The sequence below is a fragment of the Centropristis striata genome, chromosome 10 (assembly GCF_030273125.1).
Source record: "Centropristis striata isolate RG_2023a ecotype Rhode Island chromosome 10, C.striata_1.0, whole genome shotgun sequence".
Classification (NCBI taxonomy): Eukaryota; Metazoa; Chordata; class Actinopteri; order Perciformes; family Serranidae; genus Centropristis; species Centropristis striata.
The window spans coordinates 9,903,971-9,923,167 of record NC_081526.1 but is presented as its reverse complement, the minus strand read 5'-3'; the positions used below and the strand labels follow the sequence as shown (position 1 = coordinate 9,923,167).

At 39.0% G+C, this 19,197-nt stretch overlaps 2 protein-coding genes across 2 annotated transcripts in view; one reads left to right on the top strand and one right to left on the bottom strand.

The window, feature by feature from the left end:
* Window positions 1–585: 585 nt before the first annotated feature.
* sp9 (sp9 transcription factor) lies at window positions 586–2,532 on the bottom strand. The gene is made up of 2 exons (XM_059343131.1): window positions 2,412–2,532; window positions 586–1,881 (listed from the first exon to the last, which is right to left on the bottom strand). Exons 1-2 carry the CDS (start codon window positions 2,430–2,432, stop codon window positions 586–588), a joined length of 1,317 nt encoding a protein of 438 aa, XP_059199114.1. The 5' UTR covers window positions 2,433–2,532.
* Window positions 2,533–5,885: 3,353 nt separating this feature from the next.
* The window catches only part of LOC131979285 (obg-like ATPase 1), a 55,548-nt gene continuing 42,236 nt past the window's right edge, over window positions 5,886–19,197 (top strand). The window contains exons 1-4 of the mRNA XM_059343231.1: window positions 5,886–5,900; window positions 6,009–6,097; window positions 12,880–13,023; window positions 14,505–14,632. Of these exons, the coding sequence (XP_059199214.1) occupies window positions 5,886–5,900; window positions 6,009–6,097; window positions 12,880–13,023; window positions 14,505–14,632 (376 nt within the window). The remainder of the gene's footprint in view (window positions 5,901–6,008; window positions 6,098–12,879; window positions 13,024–14,504; window positions 14,633–19,197) is intronic.

Sequence of the window (19,197 nt, the reverse complement as noted above, 5' to 3'; positions counted from 1 at the left end):
AAAAATAAATATATAAAATCTACATCACACAATTAGAGCCTTTTTTAAAGATGTTTTAATTACGATAAAATGAAAGTCTTATACGTGTGACTTTATACAGGTAAACATTTATATATAGATATTTTTTTAGCAAAGAAATAAAATGGTTAACCAAAGTTTGAAAAAAGCTGTGTACATACATATCCACAAAGTGCGTCGAAAGTAAACTCCCTGATTTCCAGGATACCAACACGAATAAAACAATCATAGCCTAACATTTACATGAAAATAACACAGAGTTTAGTCGTCAATATACAAGATGGAACTCACATTGTCCAACCAAAGTTCAACAGGTTTCGCGCACCCTTTAGCAAACATCCATTTCATTTTCAAGTTGCCCCTAAAAATCCCCAAAGGCCTACAGTAAATCACTGTTTTCTTTAGATGGATTTACGCATGAAGTACTCGTTACGCCATGTGGAGAATATATTTTTTAGACTTTGCAATCGCTTGTTGAAATATTTTCTCCTTTTATTGTCTGTCAATAAGACCCGTTTTCAATGCTGTGCAGGTTTTGAGTCTGATTTGATTTTGGGTGAAGCCTCATTAGGGCTCGTCGTGAGGAGACGGATCCTTTACAGTGATTCTGGGGTTTACCCCCTCCAAAATAAGTTCTGGGGACTCGGACCTCGGGGTCTCCAGGTTACTGGTGTCGGTGTCACTGTCGCTGCCCTTTTTGCCTCCTCCACCGGCCGTGTGCGTTTTGATGTGCTTGCTCAAATGGTCACTGCGCATAAAGCGCTTGTTACACACCGGGCAGGCAAACCGTTTCTCCCCGGTGTGGGTGCGGAGGTGTCTCTGGAGCTCATCGGACCGAGTGAACCTTTTGCCACAGAAAAGCCAGTTGCAGACAAAAGGCCGCTCGCCGGTGTGCCATCTCAAATGCGCCTTGAGGTGAGATGTCTTTCCGTACACCTTACCGCAGCCGGGAATGTGGCAGCTGTGGAGTCCCTTTCTGCGCAGGCTGGCCCCGGCGGGTCCCAGCCGCTCGGCCTCCTGGCAGTTCGGGCAGTCACATGTTGCTCTGCCGGAGTACCGCCTGGACGACCTTGAGGAGCTACTTATTCCTGAACTGCCCCCCGAAATCATGGCGTTGGCGGCAGAAGCGTCTGTGTAAGTGGGGATGACTGTTTTGAAGCCGTCCTGCGTTAACAGGTGCTGGCTGGTGGACAGGAGGTGAGACGCCGTGGGGCTGATTCCAGTGGAGCTGAACGCCGAGTGCGTCAGCGAGGAGAAGTCCGGGTTGTAGCCACTCAGCTGGGAGTGGATGGCTTGAGGCGTCCCGGAGTGCAGTGAGGTCTGGAGGGTGCTTGCAGGGTTCTGGACATCGAGCCACGACCCGGGGTTAGTGTGGACATCCCACCACGAGGACGCACCGTTGGCAACATCGCCGGAGATGGTCGAGTGGAACCCGGACTTGTACCACGACTCGTACGGGTGCGCCATCCCCACCCGCGGGTAAAGAGTCTCTGATGTGTGGACTTTGGAGATAAACGCTGACTGTCCAGACTCTTGGGATGTGACGCTGGCGGAGTTGGAAAACAGACCGCTGTACTCTGTGGAAAACGCAGACGAGGTCGGGGAGGTGGAGGCTAAGCAAAAGGCGCTGTTGCCTGTGCCACTGGTCGGTGTTAGTCCTGTCGACGCGCGGCTCGTTGCTACTGTGAAGCCGGGCAGACTGGATCCCAAGTTACAGCTGGAGGAGGACCTCTTCCACGGATGAAATCCACCTTTTGAGAAAGCGCTCGAGTCAGGCAAAGTTGTAAGGGGACTGGTGTTACCAATTTTGTTGCAAGTTGCAGCAAGCATAGCTAGAGGTGTAGTTCCAAACCGTGGCTCTTCCTGAAAGACACACACAGAGAAAAGTTTGACTTAAACGGGCAACAACAAATTACACACTGCTGAAATATTTTCCATTAACCCGGATATCTGGGAAGCAGACGACTGATTGGAAACAAAACATGGCTTTAATAAATACATTAAAGTTATTTTAATTATTGAAAGTATAATTCGAGCTGAAATAAATGCGTTTCGAGGCAAGGGAGAAGCGTGTGTAACATAAATAAACATACGTTATTTTATTTTATTTTTTACAAACTTTCTCAGAATAATAACTGCGTCCGATATGTGCTATGATATATCCCACAGTGAGTAGAAAATACTACAACACTGATCCAGACGCCTTTATTGATATTTGTCTGTTTGTTTTTAATAATAACAAGCAAAGTAAAAGTAATTAACACAGTAGGGAAATCATAACTGCAAACTTGAGAGCATGTGTGTTTATGAAGGCAGTAAACAGCTGCAGAGGAGAGCAGGTTACGATAACTTTTACGCAAAACTTTTACGCATAAATACAAAGCCGGACTCACCCCAAGTATAGACGTTGCCATATCCAGGGTCTGTGCTGTGGTGAGAGTGTTCGCAATGCTGTACGGCTCCAATTTGATTCAGACTTCACCGTGTTTGACTCAGGTCACACGGTTTCTCTCTTGGCTCGCAGCTCCCCAACACTACCTAGTTGTAGAGAGCGTGTTCTTTGAAGTACAGCTGGCGAGGACGCGCAGCCAATCTAATAGCCGCATTCATGGCTGAGGATGAAGTCAGCCAATGAGAGACGCGACCGCAGACAGAAACACCAAAAACCCCGCCGTCAATCATCTGTTGTGCAGCCTCTGCTCACACTGTCATACAAGACACGATTTGGTATTTTTTTTAATGCATACAGTTATTTTTATGTATTCTCACACGAAGGCTCAATGTCTCTTTTCATTGCAGAATTGAGTTCTCACGTCAGTTCTCCAACAGGTAAGCTTTTCACTTATTTTATTTGTGGATAGTGGTGACACTGTGTTAGTTTTCGATTTTCAGATCATGCGCAACACGTCATTGAGAAATAGTTGCTATTTAAGCACATAGTATCGTGAACAATGTGTGAGGGACGCTGCTGGTGCTGATGACTTTATCAGAGCAGCGTAAAGCCACTGCATGCTGCTGCTGTGTGTGAGGCACGCTACAGTTTATGCTCGAAGGGGAAACAACTGGTGTTATAGGCTCTATCTTAAATTTTAAAGTGCTGGTTTTCATATTGGAAAATCACACATGGATTAAGTTTAGTGAAGAAGTCCAGAAACAGGCCTATGACGGCACGGAAACCAAGCCGTGTTTAGATCATTTATGAGCGGGTGCAATAAACCGAAAAATCAACTAACCTACAATTTGTTTACTTGCAGACGAAAAAAAAAAAAATACGCGCGTCTACGCTCGTGCGCGTGGTAGCGTTCACGCGCCCCCACCTCCCTCCATGCTCACTTTTTAGAGGAGTGCAGGTGAGGGGTTAATTAAAAATGACAGCTTGCTTTATCAGCGCAATGTGTTTTAAAATAATTTTATAGGCGGAAAAAGTTTTCACTTCCAGGGGATGCCTGCTGTAAGGCCGCCAGTCATCTCCATTAAACGCTTTAACAGCATGCACGGTGCCTGTCTTATAGCACAGAATAAAATGTAATGCTCATTTATTAAATTGTGCACAATTAAGAGGATGTTTCAAAAATTTCCCTGAACCCTCATTATTATTTTTTTTCTTTTTATCATCACAATGCAATAAGCCCGCATATCCCATAGCTTGTTAAAACGCCCGGGGATCATGGCATAATGTAAAATTGACCTGCTCTGACGTGAACCATCATCCCTTTAAAAGTTAAAGCAATTTTCCAGAGAAAGGCCTGACCGAAAGATGTGCATTACAGTATTCAAAACGGACAAATAATGCTCCATTATAGAGTATGAATGCTGCCAATCAACACAGGCGCAATTTGTTCAAATACTCCTTTTTCTTTTCTTTTCTTTTTTTTAAGCTTTAAAACCACCACCTTTGGAAGGGTGAATAAAAATCAGTCTCATCAAATACTTAGCGCCGCCGAGAAAATTGAATCCTTTTTTTGCAATCATGATAATTTGACAGAGTGCTGTTAACAGTATTAAATGTCTATTCTACATAAACAAAGTTGATTGTTGCTAAATAAGTCTTATTAATTCAAGCGTTAAATGGAAATGATCGCAGAATGTAAGAGCATTTCATTTTCACTATACTTTAGTAATGTGAAAAAATCGGACAATGATTTCACCCTTTAATTAAGTTCACAATTATTATATTTTTAAAAAGAAGAAAAAACATGATGTCACCGGTTTTAGTCGCCATTGATAATTCACAGTGTGTCGGTTTGTTCAAATGTTAATATTCATGATTATCTCTGTAGTGTTACATCTTAATAAGGAGCAGAGTGAGCATTCACATTGGAAAAATGATCCTAACAAATAATTATGCACAAGAATTACACACTCTTTATGCACCAATAAATGTATTTTATATACTGTACCTTAAATTTAAAGTGTTTGTCACATTAACCTAGAACAATAAAATAATAGAGATTTTTCAGATGGTGTTTACTTGGGACAAAAAGAGGAGAACATGATCTCGCCTTGTCATTCAAGTGAGGATTTTGAGTTGAATCTGTAATTCTGGACTCCATTCGTGAGCACTTCTCTGTGGCAATTAGGAGCCTATTACAAGCCATTAGATTGATCAATGTACCTTAAACAATGGGAATGATTTATTTGGTCGAACAAAACGCTCTGCATCTATTGTGATGAGTCTAAGTGGGGGTGCATCCATCAACAAAAGATAAATGATTAATTCAGACCTATTCATTTGAATTCTTTCTACAAAGCCAGCCTCACTTGCCTCAAATCCAGATTATTAGAGCCTCATTTTCTGCATGTTAAACCAGACAGGCTGCTGGATTGGGCGATGGTTTTTGGTTGTGCCCCTGTGTGCTTTAATTTGTATTTCTGCTGAGGGAAGTTTATTTGAGGACATTTAACTAATTGTGGTAATTTCGTGTGCTCATGTGGCTACACCTGTTTCTCTCAAAGGGGGGCTGGAGGAGACTATGAGTGCAAGGATGTTTTACTTTATTTCTGTGGCGCTGAAGCTGCACAGTGTTTGACGATTACACTTCAGAGGAAGCTCATTGAATAGAAAAAGTGGGCACAAGTATGAATATTTTGTCAAGATGCTTTTACATAAGATATCCTCCTTTTCTTACAGATATTTTTGGGTTTTCACATTTATTCTGTTTAGAATGCAAAGATGCTGATAAAAACAGTATTTTTTCTTTGTTGCTTGAAGATACATTGTCTGTGTCTCATCTGCCGCTTCCCATGAGTTTGTTCTTGCACTTTAAGCTTGCCAGGTCACTGTTTATTTTGGTGTCAGGTAAATGAAGACAGCAGCGAGGAAAATAGAATTGCTATACATTAAATTGCACTGTGAAATAAATTGCTTGACAGAAGGATTACTGCAGGAAGTCGATAAGCTATAACACAAGGGGAAATGGCAAAATTGCTCGGACCTGTCAGCGTAGTAAAGATGCAACTTGTGGATGTCTTTAGTAAGACGACTGTCAAGACCGATTATTCAAATGTTAATAGAAAGCAGGCAGCTGCTGACAACACATTCAAGCCTCTGATAAAGATTAACTACACTTTCAATACACACATTTCAACCAGCAGCTCTGTGTAAGATTGATCTCACAGCAGCTCATCAACCTGCATCGATACTATTGACAGCTAAATTTGGAAGTACAGGTCAGCCTGCCAGCTTACAGTGTCAACTTTCATTTCCAGAGGCTGCATGTACTATTTTGAGCGCGGGGGAGCCAGCCAGCTGAAGTGCAGTCGCCTGGTTACATTTGAGGACTTAGCTTAGCACAATTTTCTGTCAATGAATGTGGTGTTTTCTCTGAGTCTGTGATCTGTTGTGGAAGAAAAACTGACAGTGGGAAATGGCTCCAAAGAAGGTGCAGGCTATGAGGAATTGCTTCATTCAAAAATGAGCATCCATTGTAGATTATGTAATGGTATTTGGCTCGTTCTGACTGCAGACATCTCCACATTGTCTTTATTAGGGAAAGGATGATGCAACAACGCCGCCACCACTGATTGGAAGGTTTGGCACTTCATTGAAAATAGGAGTTGTTGGCCTGCCCAATGTTGGGTAAGTAAATTTGCCTTCTTACCATTCACAGTGCTTGCTGCAGCATGTGCTCTGTGCACATCCGAACCATGATACCATAAATACAAATGCATGCAAGGCATGGCGTAAGCTGAGTACAGTAGAGTGCATGACTACAGAGTAGAAATTAGATTTAAAGAAACATTTTGAATTTAGATTTACAGACAAATCCGACAACTTCAACTTCCTCTGACAAGAGGAGGTGGCTTTTACATTTTGTGCACACTACACTTTATACTGAAACAAGCAGAATGGCATGTAACATGATGCACATGATATTAGATGTATATTATTGCCTGAGAGCCAGAAAATTCTGTGACTTAGACAACTGTCTTCGGAAAAATTTTCAGCGTTCCCTAACAACCAGAGGAGTGTTCCTGAGGCTGTTAAGTGTCTGGAACCACTTGTTCCCAACCAGCCAAGGATCAAATCCCACAAGAGCTTCTTCTTTCTTTCCCTGCGTCTTTACTTTCTGTTAGCTGCTCAAAGTTTTACAAAATGCTCCAAACCTTTTTTAGGGTGTTCTAGCAGATACATGTTGATGATTGAAGGCAAGCCAGTGACTCTATCATCATTTTTAATAAACTAGTTAGATCATTTTACAGTAAATCCTCTGAGTGTGTATCCTGTATTGGATTCATGAATGTGGGTTTTATTATCACAGCAGTGTGTTTTCAATTAGAGATAATAGTTTGAATCTATGTGACTAATCTAATTGATTGGAATGTGTCATGATCCATCCAGATTTGTATAAAACTGTATGACAGCAGGCAATAATGAATCTACCATGCTACTATGAATGCAGAGAAAAGCAGCAATAACTAACCCTGTTGTGTGTTGGTTGTAAAAACCCCATTATCACTAATGCCCCCGGTCAAAGGTCGGGGTACATCCCCAACATCTCATACGATCAAGCACATACAGTCAAACATAGTTACTATCACATTCATATGTCACCAAACCTGCATATCCCTGGAGTGTGGGAGTAAATCTAAAGGAACCACATCACGAGAACATAACAAACACATGACTCTCAGTACCACTGGGCCACCCTGCAGGCCAGTCTCTGCTGCAACAGTGCATAAGACTCAACAGAAACGGCCCATTTACTACAATACACGGAACACACAGAATTTTTTAGGGAGCTGAATGAAATTCCCTTGCATACTCAAAATAACCCAACTTAATGCTTTCATCTGTCAGACACTATTAACACCTGCATGAAAACATACTGTACTTTTGAACATGTCTTTTCTATTTGCCCTTAATTGCTTGAATCAGTTCCCCGACTCACAGATACAATCAGTGCCCATAGCACTTTAACAACAATACTTATGTTAATTATTCCCAAGTGCAGAAGCTTTTCTACATTTTTCACTGTAATAAAAGAGGTGGAACGTAGCAACTGTGTCACCAGTTGGTTTGTGTGGGACTTCCCTTTTGAAGCATTGATTTTGTCATTTTTGGCCATTGCCTTCTCGGTTTATTGGGGCCAGAAGTGACCACATTTAGACAAGAGGGTGAATCTGACAGAGAACCTGAGGAAACTATGTAGGACAACCTAACCTGACTGCACCTGGCAACATGGTCTCACAGGAATCTGTGAAATAGCCACGGATTTGCTTAACTAAAAATCTGTGGAATAGCCACGGAATCACTCAAATTTCCGTGAAACTGACATGGATTTCGCTACAATGCAAGTTAATGACAGTCATATCCCTTGGCTATTCCAACATACAAAGTGATTATGTACATTCACATATATTTCTCGCTAGAAATGTGATCAAAATCCATTTTTATGCAGAAACAAAGTCAAAATATTGTTTTTTTTTCACTAAAAATTAGAGAACTGTCCGCCGGGACCTTAAAAGTCACGTGACTTGGAACAAACCAATAGGAAAAAATATCCATGGAAGCATTAACTTGCATTGTAGTGAAATCTGTGTCAGTTTCACGGAAATTTGAGTTATTCCGTGGCTATTCCACAGATTTTAAGTTAAGCGAATCTGTGGCTATTTCACGGATTCCTGTGAGACCAGGTTCGGACCTGGCTAGTAGCTAGGCCATGCAAAGTCACTGTTAGCAAAGTCAGTCACTGAACGAGATGAATTTAGCCTAAACTATTTCATTTTATATCATTTATTGACAATTTGAGAATTCAGACATCACGGCCATCCATTTTTAAGACCATAAATAATAATAAATCATGTGAGTAGAAGATTTCTATACAATCTGACTTATTTTTGCAGCCTGTAAAGTCACCCCCTGCTGGTCATTAGTAAGAATGCAGGTTTAAGGCACTTCCACATTGTGTAAACAACGTGGAACCAGCCTACGGTTCTGAAAAGTGAAATCAGTCCACGATTGTTATCTACAGAAAACGTTTAAGAATGAACCACACTGAAAAAAGTACAGTCACAGTCAGAAAACTATCCACTGTTGTGTTTTTTTTCCTTTGTTCGCATCTTGTTATTGTTTTTTCCAACTAAAATAATGATTCTAATGTGCAACATATGCTTTGGTGTCTTGCCAATATGACCTTACCTTTTGTAACTAACCTTAAACACTTTAGCACAATGAACAAAAGGAATGCAGTGAGAAAAAGTTGCAGGATGTAAATCAGACACCCGGATCTCATCTCTTTCCTCTATAGCATAAATTATGTTGGTGGTTAGGGTGTGTTTGAGGAGTATATGTAAATAAAGTTCATAATGGGCACCTAATAGTGAAATTAAAGAGACACTACCTTAAAGACAAACTACTCAAACGTTTTCTTCTTCTTCTTCCTCTAAGTGGGGTTGTTATGTATTTAACCTATATACTAGATGGCGGTTTGCCACTCCCAGTTTGGAGAAGACAGAATAACTGGCACAGAAGCAATGTACTGCTGTGGATGAGGGCAGCAGCAGCAAACTGTTTTAGTCACCTACACTTTGCCATCTGACAGCTCAGTTTAAGTTCCTTCAAAGCCACTGGACTCATTGCAGTTAACCTTGCAAACAAGGGAGTTGCTGGTCCACCTCAGGCTCAGGTGTTTAGTTTGTTTGTGTTAATGCGTGACTTTGGTAAATCCCAGGTAACCCTTTAAAACAGCAAAGCCACTAAAATAAACTAACCGATCAATGCAGCTGTGGACCAGCAACTCCTGTGTTCTGTGAGGTAAAATGACTGTTTTTGTTAAAGGAGTCTTTAAGAGATGGATATAACAGCTTCTGTTGCCTGTTGGAAAGAGTTGTCTGACAGCAAGGTAAAGCAGTGAAAATATGTTAAATATAACGCCTAAACTGATATGGACTCTTTTAATTGGGCCTTTTTTAGACTAAATTGTATTTTTGCTGCTGCTCCAATCCAGAGTAGTATATTGCTTAGTTACAAATTTCTCAAAATTGGGGCATGCCGACCTCCATCTACTGTAGGTAATACACTGACTATGGATAAGTGCCTCATACAACCTCACTTCAATAAATCCAAACTATTCCTTTCAGGCATAGATGCTCACACAATGTTAAAAAGCATTTAAAATAAAAGTTGACTCTCAGGTGGAATATCTCTGAAGTGTCGAAGAGAAATATCTCAGTCTGTGACATATTTTTATCTGTAAGGTGGACTACTTGACAAGAATCTTTACTACATGGCCGCAGTGTGTGTTAAGAGGCTGACACACTGTCTGCATGTCAGACCTGGTCAGATAAATCCACCTTGTCAGCGTCTACCAAGACCTTCAGCATCATCAGTGACAGAGCGTAATCACAGGGCAGACCTGACGTGACTTTCCTGTAGCCCCCTTTGAAGTACAGGAAAGGGCCACAGTGATAGGTTATCTTCTGCTCAGCTGACAGGTCCTCATTCTTTTGCAGCTCTTTAAAACATTTTTTAAGAGCATTTTCAGCAGAACGGCTGTTTCCAAGTAACTTAAAAAGTTTTGCAGGAGCTGAACACTGCAGGTTTTGAAGAGACAGAAAGGCCCGTGATGAGACGTTATCCAGTTACAGGACTAAATCGGTGAACTTGAAGCCACAGATATTGTTCCAAATGAACTGTAGACCGACTGAGGGTGTTTTCACAGTGCCCATTTCGTTCTATTCAGATAGAGGATATTGATAACAGAATAAACCCTCTTTAGAGTTATTTTTAAGAGGATTGGGCTTCTTCGCATGCAGTGTGTGGCTTAGCTGTTTTCGGAGCTTATTGCACAAAGATCCAACTCTTTAGAGTCCAGTGTTTTCATTTCTTACCCCAGCAAAACCACAATTTCTTCCTGGTATAAGAAGTAGAACTCACTGAGGTTGTGGCCTGCCATACCACATTTGTGTCAAAGTACAACTTGTCAACCCTCCCATGGTTTCTTCATGAATGAACCATGTTCAAATGCCAGCCTGCTGTTAGTTGGGCGTAACTGACCATTCTTCACACACACATGGGAAACTTGAGAGTGTGATTCAGCCAATCTTGCAGCTATTTCAACACTTAGACCAGCACATGTTCTCTCTCTGCTCAAAGGCACAAAAAACTTTAGTCTGATTCAGTGCACCCCTCATTGAGACACATTGTAAAGTATGCACAGTGCTATCTGACTCAAGTTGAGTCATTCTTAAAACTCCTCCAGGTCACAGAGACTGTAAAGAATTTAATGGTTACCTGCTTTTTGCAAAGTGCATCAGTCGGCCTTGTGTGACTCGTTCAGCACTTGTGCTCGGTATGTCTATGTTTATGCAGCAGACATAAACTACAAAGCCAATGTTAGCAGTTAATCTCTAAATAATCACTTAAAGGTCCCAAAAGCCCAATTGAATATGCTTGATAATGAATATTCCCACATTTGCACATATATCCTGCATTTATATATATTTTTCCCCAGTAGAAAAAAATATTTTTGTTTTTCACACATTAGATCATTAGTCCACCTCATTTTTCCCTTATCATTTATTCAGAGTTGATGAAACTATCCAACAGTGTCATTGTAAAACTGAATTAGGCAGCTTGCATGAGGGAAACCAAACTGATTAAGATTAACGAGCCATTCAACCAGAAAAACAAATAATTTAGAATCTTCTGATATGAAATGTTGGTAATACAAATACCAACCATAACTAGACTCATGTAATTAATTAGAAACATATCAACACATACGGCAAATGTGCAGCTAACATGTTTTGCTGGTAGTCGACCTTGCTCTCTGACCCAAATGAAGAAATTAATCATGTAGGAAAATGTGTTTGTGTGTGTGATTAGGGATTGATTTGCCAAATCACAAATTGAAATTGTGTTTGTGTTGACCATAGTTCTCGTCTTCCAGTTTTTGCATTCTTGGTATTTTGCTCTTAGTCTTCTTTTTCAAAAGGGAAAACCTTTCTTAACCCCCTACTCTTTGGTAGAAGGGCTCATTATGAAATCAGACCCCAACTGTTTTATTGTTGAATACCATTTAAAATAGCAGAGTTAATTAATTATAATGTAGTGAAAAACCTCAATAAGTCTATGCAATCTTTCACCTTAAATGTACAGTGTGTGGAATTTAGGGTATTGTATTTGAATAAATGAATAAAATATTAGTATTTAATTATCAATCACCCAAATCTAAGAATACTTGTGTTTTCATTAACTAAGAATGATCCCTTTACATTATAGACTGTATATAAAGATGGCTGACCTGACGGCTCCTCAAAAGTGAAGCCAAAACATCTTGATCGCCCCCTGGTGTCTGGCTGCAGTATAAGTTTTAAACCCCGCCTCCTGCATGTTTGTGGATGGGACATGAACTAAACTAAAAACTCAAAATATGTCCCAAAGATGGTGTCTGTCATTTCAGATCTAGTTCTTATCACACTGCTGTTTGTTCAAGTGTTTATTTTACTGATACGTTTTAATGCGTTTTACACAGTGCCACAGCTTTTTCGGAAACCGGGGTTGTAGTAGTAACACAGTCCAAGGTTACAGGTTGATATCTGCCCCAGTTATCTTAATGTTAATGTAAAGGAGTTTCTACCAACCACCAGTAGAAAAACACATTGAAGTCTGGCTGCCAATACGCATCACACTTTCCCCACTGACCAGCATATTACACTCTAATTTTAAATAAATAATTTGCCGTGTAATTATTAATATATTTACAGTTACTGTGGTTGTAGTGTTCCTGAGGATTGTCTTTCCTTTTCCCCCCAAGGTGACCCAAGAAAAGCCTTCAAGTATGTTCGAGAAACAATTTAGCTTTATGTAAGGAATAATGCATGCACTTTAGCCATCTTGAGCAATTTCATGCCTATAGGACTTAACAAACAATCATTTCAATGTGAAGCACTGAGTGAGGGGATGAAAATGGAAAGTCCTGGATTATAGTTAACTGCCATGCCATTATTTCTCTTAGACACTCACCATTGTCTGTAGATTTTTAAGTACACTTGATCTGCTTGTGCCATAGAAAATAAATCTCTCTCTGTGATCACAACATGGGCCGGCGTTTTGCTGATCCTGTTCAACAGCTGAGATCTATCAGAAATGTAATTTGCCCCTCACTTCCATGTACAATTGATCTATTATGGGATTATCTGACCTTGTAATTGGACGAAGTATTTCATAGAGTATTTTTGTTTCAAGCACTCAAATATTCAAGCAATTAGAATAACCTTTTCCTTCATGTGCAGAAATAAAAAAAAGCCAATCTTGCATAATTTACTGAAGTGTTTCAGGATGATTCTATTGAACCATCAGCTTGTGCACCCCAGCACTTTCAGATGGATTGACCTCACTGCTGTTTTTATTTTCAGGAAGTCAACCTTTTTCAACGTGTTGACAAAGAGTCAGGCTGCAGCTGAAAATTTCCCCTTCTGCACCATTGACCCAAATGAAAGCAGAGTGCCCATTCCAGATGAACGCTATGATTTCCTCTGCCAATTCCACAAACCTCCCAGGTATGTGGTCTCATCGTTCGCCTATTATTCACACTTCAGGTCTGTAGTCGCTGACGGTCTTCTTGCAAGAGGTATGAGAAAAAATGTAACAATGTTGTTGACATGTAGCTGCCAGTTCTGTATGATGTATGATTGCTGCTCTACTCCAAGGTTTTCTGTCAAGGAAGAAGCTGAATCATCTGAACCTCCAACACCTGGTTATCATACACATTTATAGAGGCTGTTAAAACACACTGAATTCAGATTTGCTGGGCTATGCTGACAAAGTACTAGCGAGAGATCCCATTTTGACTGACAAGGATTTGTATGTTGAATAGCACAGAGCATTTCAGTGCATGAATCTCAGTCACAAGAACTACGCTCCTGCTTTTCAAAGACCAATATAAATGTCACAGGCATGCTTGTACTCATTTCTGCCCTACTTATGTTGCATATGCTCTATACTGTAACTATGCAGGGTGTTCTCATTCACTGTGTGCAGTGATATATTCCAAAAAATGCCCTAAAAATCACAGATAACCTACATAATCATGTACATTATATAGTATAAAGACAGAGAAAGTCCGTTTAGGGTGGGCGGAAGTATGTGGGGGAAGGGTCCAACAAACAAGTCACTTTTAACCAGTAGACTGAAAAATGATTAGACCACCCTTGTTTTCTTCAGTTTCTTGTTCATTTTAATGCCTGGTACAACTAAAGGTAAATTTGTTTGGACACATATAATGATAACAACAAAAATAGCTCGTAGGGGTTTAGTCTAAGAGCTGATATCTTGACATTTTCCATGGTTTTCTTGATAATGATTTTGGTTATTATCAAGAAAAACATGGAAAATGGCTACATACCAGCGACTAAATTAAACTCATATGAGCTATTTTCATTGTTATCATTATATTTGTCCAAAAAATGTACCTTTAGGCATTACAATGAACAAAAAATTGAAGAAAACAAGGGTGGTCTAATGTTTTTTTTTCCATGACTGTATGTTCATTAGTTGGACTAAAGTGTTTAATTTAACCCAAACCCCCTTTCTTTTTCCCAACCTTAACCATGTAGTTTTGTCGCTTTAATCTGACCAAGTAGTTCTGTTTTACAACATTAATTGTGTGTTTAAAAAAAGACAATCATCATATTTTTTTATAAAACCTACTGTTTCATAATCATATTTTTAAAGATATAATACAAAACTTTTATGACCCTACCTTAAACTACATGCAGAACAGATTCCACTGCTATTAATAAATAAATACACCAGGTACTATAAAAATAAAAACGGCTCTACAATACCTAACATGGAGTTAAAAATCAGAGTTTAATATGGCACAATTAAAATTAATTTTCACAAATGTAAAACTTTTTACAGGACTTTTGAATTGAATTGTAGCATAATGCAAGCGGTTTCTGTTTTTGTTTGAAATAATATTGATAATGCTTGGAGCCTTTTATGGCTGACGGTTTTTTCTTTTTTTCCTGGGTTGCAGCAAAGTCCCAGCGTTCCTCAATGTTGTTGACATTGCTGGCCTGGTGAAAGGTGCTCATGCTGGCCAAGGCCTGGGAAATGCCTTTCTGTCCCACATCAGCGCCTGCGACGGCATCTTCCACATGACACGTGAGTCACAGGATTTCATATCATTAACAATTGACAGTTATACCGTAGCTGAAGCAGTTGCATTGGATACATTTCATCACACTGAATAGACCCAGCGCCAACTTTTTAAAAGAAAAGGCCGGAGTTGTGCTAAAGCTTTGCTAGCAGGCATCTTGTGTAGTGCGTGCCAAAATCAACATAACAGTCAGGATTAATGAAGCCAGATCAAACCTCACTTTCCTATTGGGAGGCTCCCTGAATGAGAATCACAGTGAACGGGTCTGTGCCCAGTTAAGACTTCACACAATCAGTAGCATATTCTGAGGTTTGGAAACATAATCACAGTTCGGAAGGAGCACCGCATGATATTATAACATGATTAAGTTTACAGTGGAGGTAAGTGAGTTATTAATAAATGCTGTGAGGATGAAGGTTTTATTTTCTGTGTTTGATTCTAATAATGAGTAAAATAATAATGCTTATAATACTGCTGACAACAATACAAATATATATGTATTTGGAATGATTCAAAACTGCCTTCTGTGACTTTGTGAATGTGATTATCTCAGTAAATTGTTACTTATATCCTAGTCCGTCCCTCAGTGAGGCAGGCTTCAAATCACTTCCCAGGTCTCCCTTTAAATTCCTCTGTGGCTCTGACATGGTCTTTGTCTACCACAATTAAAGTGTTACACGCTAGAATAATTCAAATTACAGCAACTAAAATGAATGCAGAGGCCCTTTTAAAAATAGCTGAATTTGTTTACTGATTGTATGCTGGTATTGACTTTCCCACTCTGTGAAAGGAGCTCTGATTAGAGAGTCAGTGGTGGCCGGCGTGCAACGTCCGGATAGAAAGGGTTAAGATTAAGACCATTTTGCTATATTGTTCCTACATTGTCTCTGTGTATTGCTGACAAATGTATTACTTTTCTTCCTGCACAGTTTTCAAATAGCTTTTGATTCTGAAGTTTGTGAGAAATGGACCCGGAAGACCCCCCACTGAAAGACTTAGAAATGATTTACAGAGTGGACAAGATGTGAGGGGAGATAAACAGATCTGGTGTCTGTGCAGTTTTTAATTACCTTTTAATGCAATTTAAGTTAAAGGATAAGGCTGATGGTATTCTATATTTTTCAGATTGTCAACACAACAATCCAGAAGATCAAAACCAACAATGTGTTTGTGTCTGTCTCATGTCTCAGAGGCCATTGGCAATTTAGCCTTTTGGGTGTTCTGGTGTAGCTAGTGGATGTACAGGCCAAGACTTCCTTTTCCGCCATTGTTGACAGTCTGATTAACAGTAATTTGAGGGTGTGGATGTTTTCTTACCTCAGTGAAAAAGGCAACGTATCCCTTCAGTTTGGTGGGTGCAAGTGGCAGAAAATGACATTAAATGTGAGCACATTATAGGAAAAGATTAGTCAATCTGGCAATATATTCATGAAATAGGTATAGTATAGTATAGTATAGATCTAGGTTTAATATCATGGAAAAATTGATTAGACCACCCTTGTTTTCTTATTTTTTTAATGGTACAACTAAAGGTACATTTGTTTGGACAAATATAATGGCAACAACAAAAATAGCTCCTAAGAGTTTAATTTAAGAGCTTATATCTAGCAATTTTCCATGGTTTTCTTGATAATGATTTTGTTTAATATCAAGAAAAACATAGTAAATGTCCAGATATCAGCTCTCAAATTAAACTCTTATGAGCTATTTTTTTTGGTATCATTATTTTTGTCCAAACAAATATACCTTTAGTTGTACCAGGCATGAAATGAACAAGAAATTGAATAAAACAATAGTCTAATAATTTTTTTCATGACTGTAGGTTAAATAAGTCAGTTAATGTCTGTATGAAAGGGGCTAGCTTCGGTGAGATCGTATCCCTCATAGAAGCTTTATAATACAGCGGTGAAATTCAGTGTCATTTAGGAGACTCTGAAATATAAATCAATAATGACAAATCCAACACTGAATGACTTCTATTCATTTTCCATGTTGAAACCACCATTGTTGTCAACCAAACAGAGGCTGTGTTGACAAATGGGCATCTGTGTGACGGCTATAAACTCAATGCATTGGACAATACTACTTGGACCCCAAAAGCACATAAACGGAAACCAGAACACTTCCGATCCCAAAACCTTGTCCTGCTTCCTACAGATGTTGCAACAGATATCTTTTTACAGAGACACGTCTGTCTATTGATACTTTTCAGACATCTCACTGCAGTTTTGAACATGCATTACTAACTATTACCGACTATTTTTTTTACTTGTGTATTTACAGCTGCAGGATAGTGTCTGTACACTGCAAACTATTTGGTTCTTAATAAAAAACACTTAGATTTAGAAGTGTTAGATAATTTATGTTGTTTTAAGAGTTAATTTCTTTTTTTTAAAGTGTTTAACATACTTATTTCTAGATTTAACAATCTTAATTCAAGAAATCTTGTTAAGTGAAATTATCTGTCCATGCAGCAAGATAATTTCCCTCAGATTTAGTGTTTTTGTCTTGTTTTTAGACACCCCTTTTGCAGTGTTTAGGGTTGACTAGGGCTGGGCGATATATGGATATAAAAAATATATCGATATATTTTTAAATGTGATATGGAATTAGACTATATCGCATATATCAATATAGTCTAAAAAATATCTTTCTTTATATATAAATGCCCCCCTTACTAGGGTTTGTCATATTTAGTTATTTTGTATTCTTTTCTCATATAAATATGTTTATTTCAGAAAAAGATTGGCCTATTTAATTCCATAAGCTATTTTTGTGCACTCTATTGAGCTTTGATTTAAAAAAAAAAAAAAAAAAAAAAAAAAAAAGGTACTCCTGTTGTTTTGCATTTGCTCTCACTTTGCGATAAAAATATTGGGATATATATTGTATATCGATATTTAGCCTAAATATATCGGGATATGACTTTTGGTCCATATCGCCCAGCACTATTTGACTCAATAAACTACAGAGCCAATCATCGCTCATCGTAATGAAGAACCATGAAATCAGCGTAACACAGTAGCTGACTGTTGTGGTTTTGGCAACAATAAAAGTCTATTACACAGGGGAATAAGCAATATCGCACACATGCAATTAGTAGGAAAAGTTTGTTGTTGGTTTTGGTCTTTTTAATGAGACTTGACAGTCAGAAAACATAAATATTGTCAACCTTATTCTTTAGTATCTTTTCTTTTGCTCACTTTTTTGAGATACTACTTTGCATGACGTGATATATACATTATTGTTACTTCTGTTGGTTAAATGTATTTTTAAACTTTATGTATGTGGTTAAGAAACACCCACACTTGCTTTGATACGGGCCCATGGTATATGTTAGATCCTCTCCCAAAACCAACTCTTTTGTTTATACTCACACAAAGCAGACAAACATCTCAACAGTCATAAAGAGGGAGATCGAAAGCTCCTTCTGCTTTGGCATGCCATTGTTTCCCCTCTGGTGAAGTCCTTGGAAACAATGTGGTATGTTTCACAAGTTAACCATTGTTTTGTAATTATATCTATCTGTTGTCAGGCAGACTGCAATGCTGAAGCCACTACTTTTATATAGCGTGATTATATGGTTGTGGAACATCACACTTTTTGTGTCTGGAGTGGTGTTTTGTTTTTTTTGTCTGGGATTTAGCAGAAGGGTTTATAAAGATACTGAAGAGAGATACTCAGCGTGAGTAACATGAAGCAGTGACTAAGGACACAAGCTGTTGGACACAACCTAAAGCTGATGAAACTTTTATTTTACTCATGCCAGACAAGGTGGTGCACAATACGACCATGCACAGAGGTATTTAAGCTAAACATGCTGTTTATTGAATTATTCTGAAATACCACGTGGTATTCTGTGAATAAGCAAGAAGTAGTGGAGGAGAAATGAAGAGAAAAAGTCAGGAAAGTAGGTTGCCAGGCAACAGTTATAAACAGCAAACATACTTAAGTACTTGAATTAAGTAAATTAATTTATTTACTTATTACTTATTGCCACTGTTTGAATTACTCTCCATGTGTAACCAACTGGGACAGCCATCATCATCATCATCATCATAGACAAATATCTCTCATGTTCCTTCACACCCTCCAGCTAAACTTCTCTTCTACCAGTGCAGTGGCCATCTCTTTCCATGATTTTAAGGCCATTTGATCACCTCTGTTGTCTCTACATGAAGAATCGTAGTGATGCTTTTACAGGCGAACCTGCTCAGCCAGTCTTCCCTCGAGTCCGTGTTGACATGAAAGTGCAGCATGCGCCTAGTTACTAAAATTCAGAGATACATGACCAACTTTTGGAGCTCTCAAGCTCAACACAAAAGGGACACTCAAGTGTCAACGTCATGTTAACCCTCTATGGTACGCATTATGATGCAAGTTAGGGGAAAAAAAGGATTGGAGTGTTTTGTGGTTGTCTTAAAATAGACTAAATAAACATAATCTGAAGAAATTTTATAATTATTTTTTATGGACGTTTTTGGGGTTTGTTGCCCGTAGGCAACATTGTACCATAACGGGGCACAAGCATAGACTATAAAATAGCACAAGTGAAAAAGAGAGTTTTTAA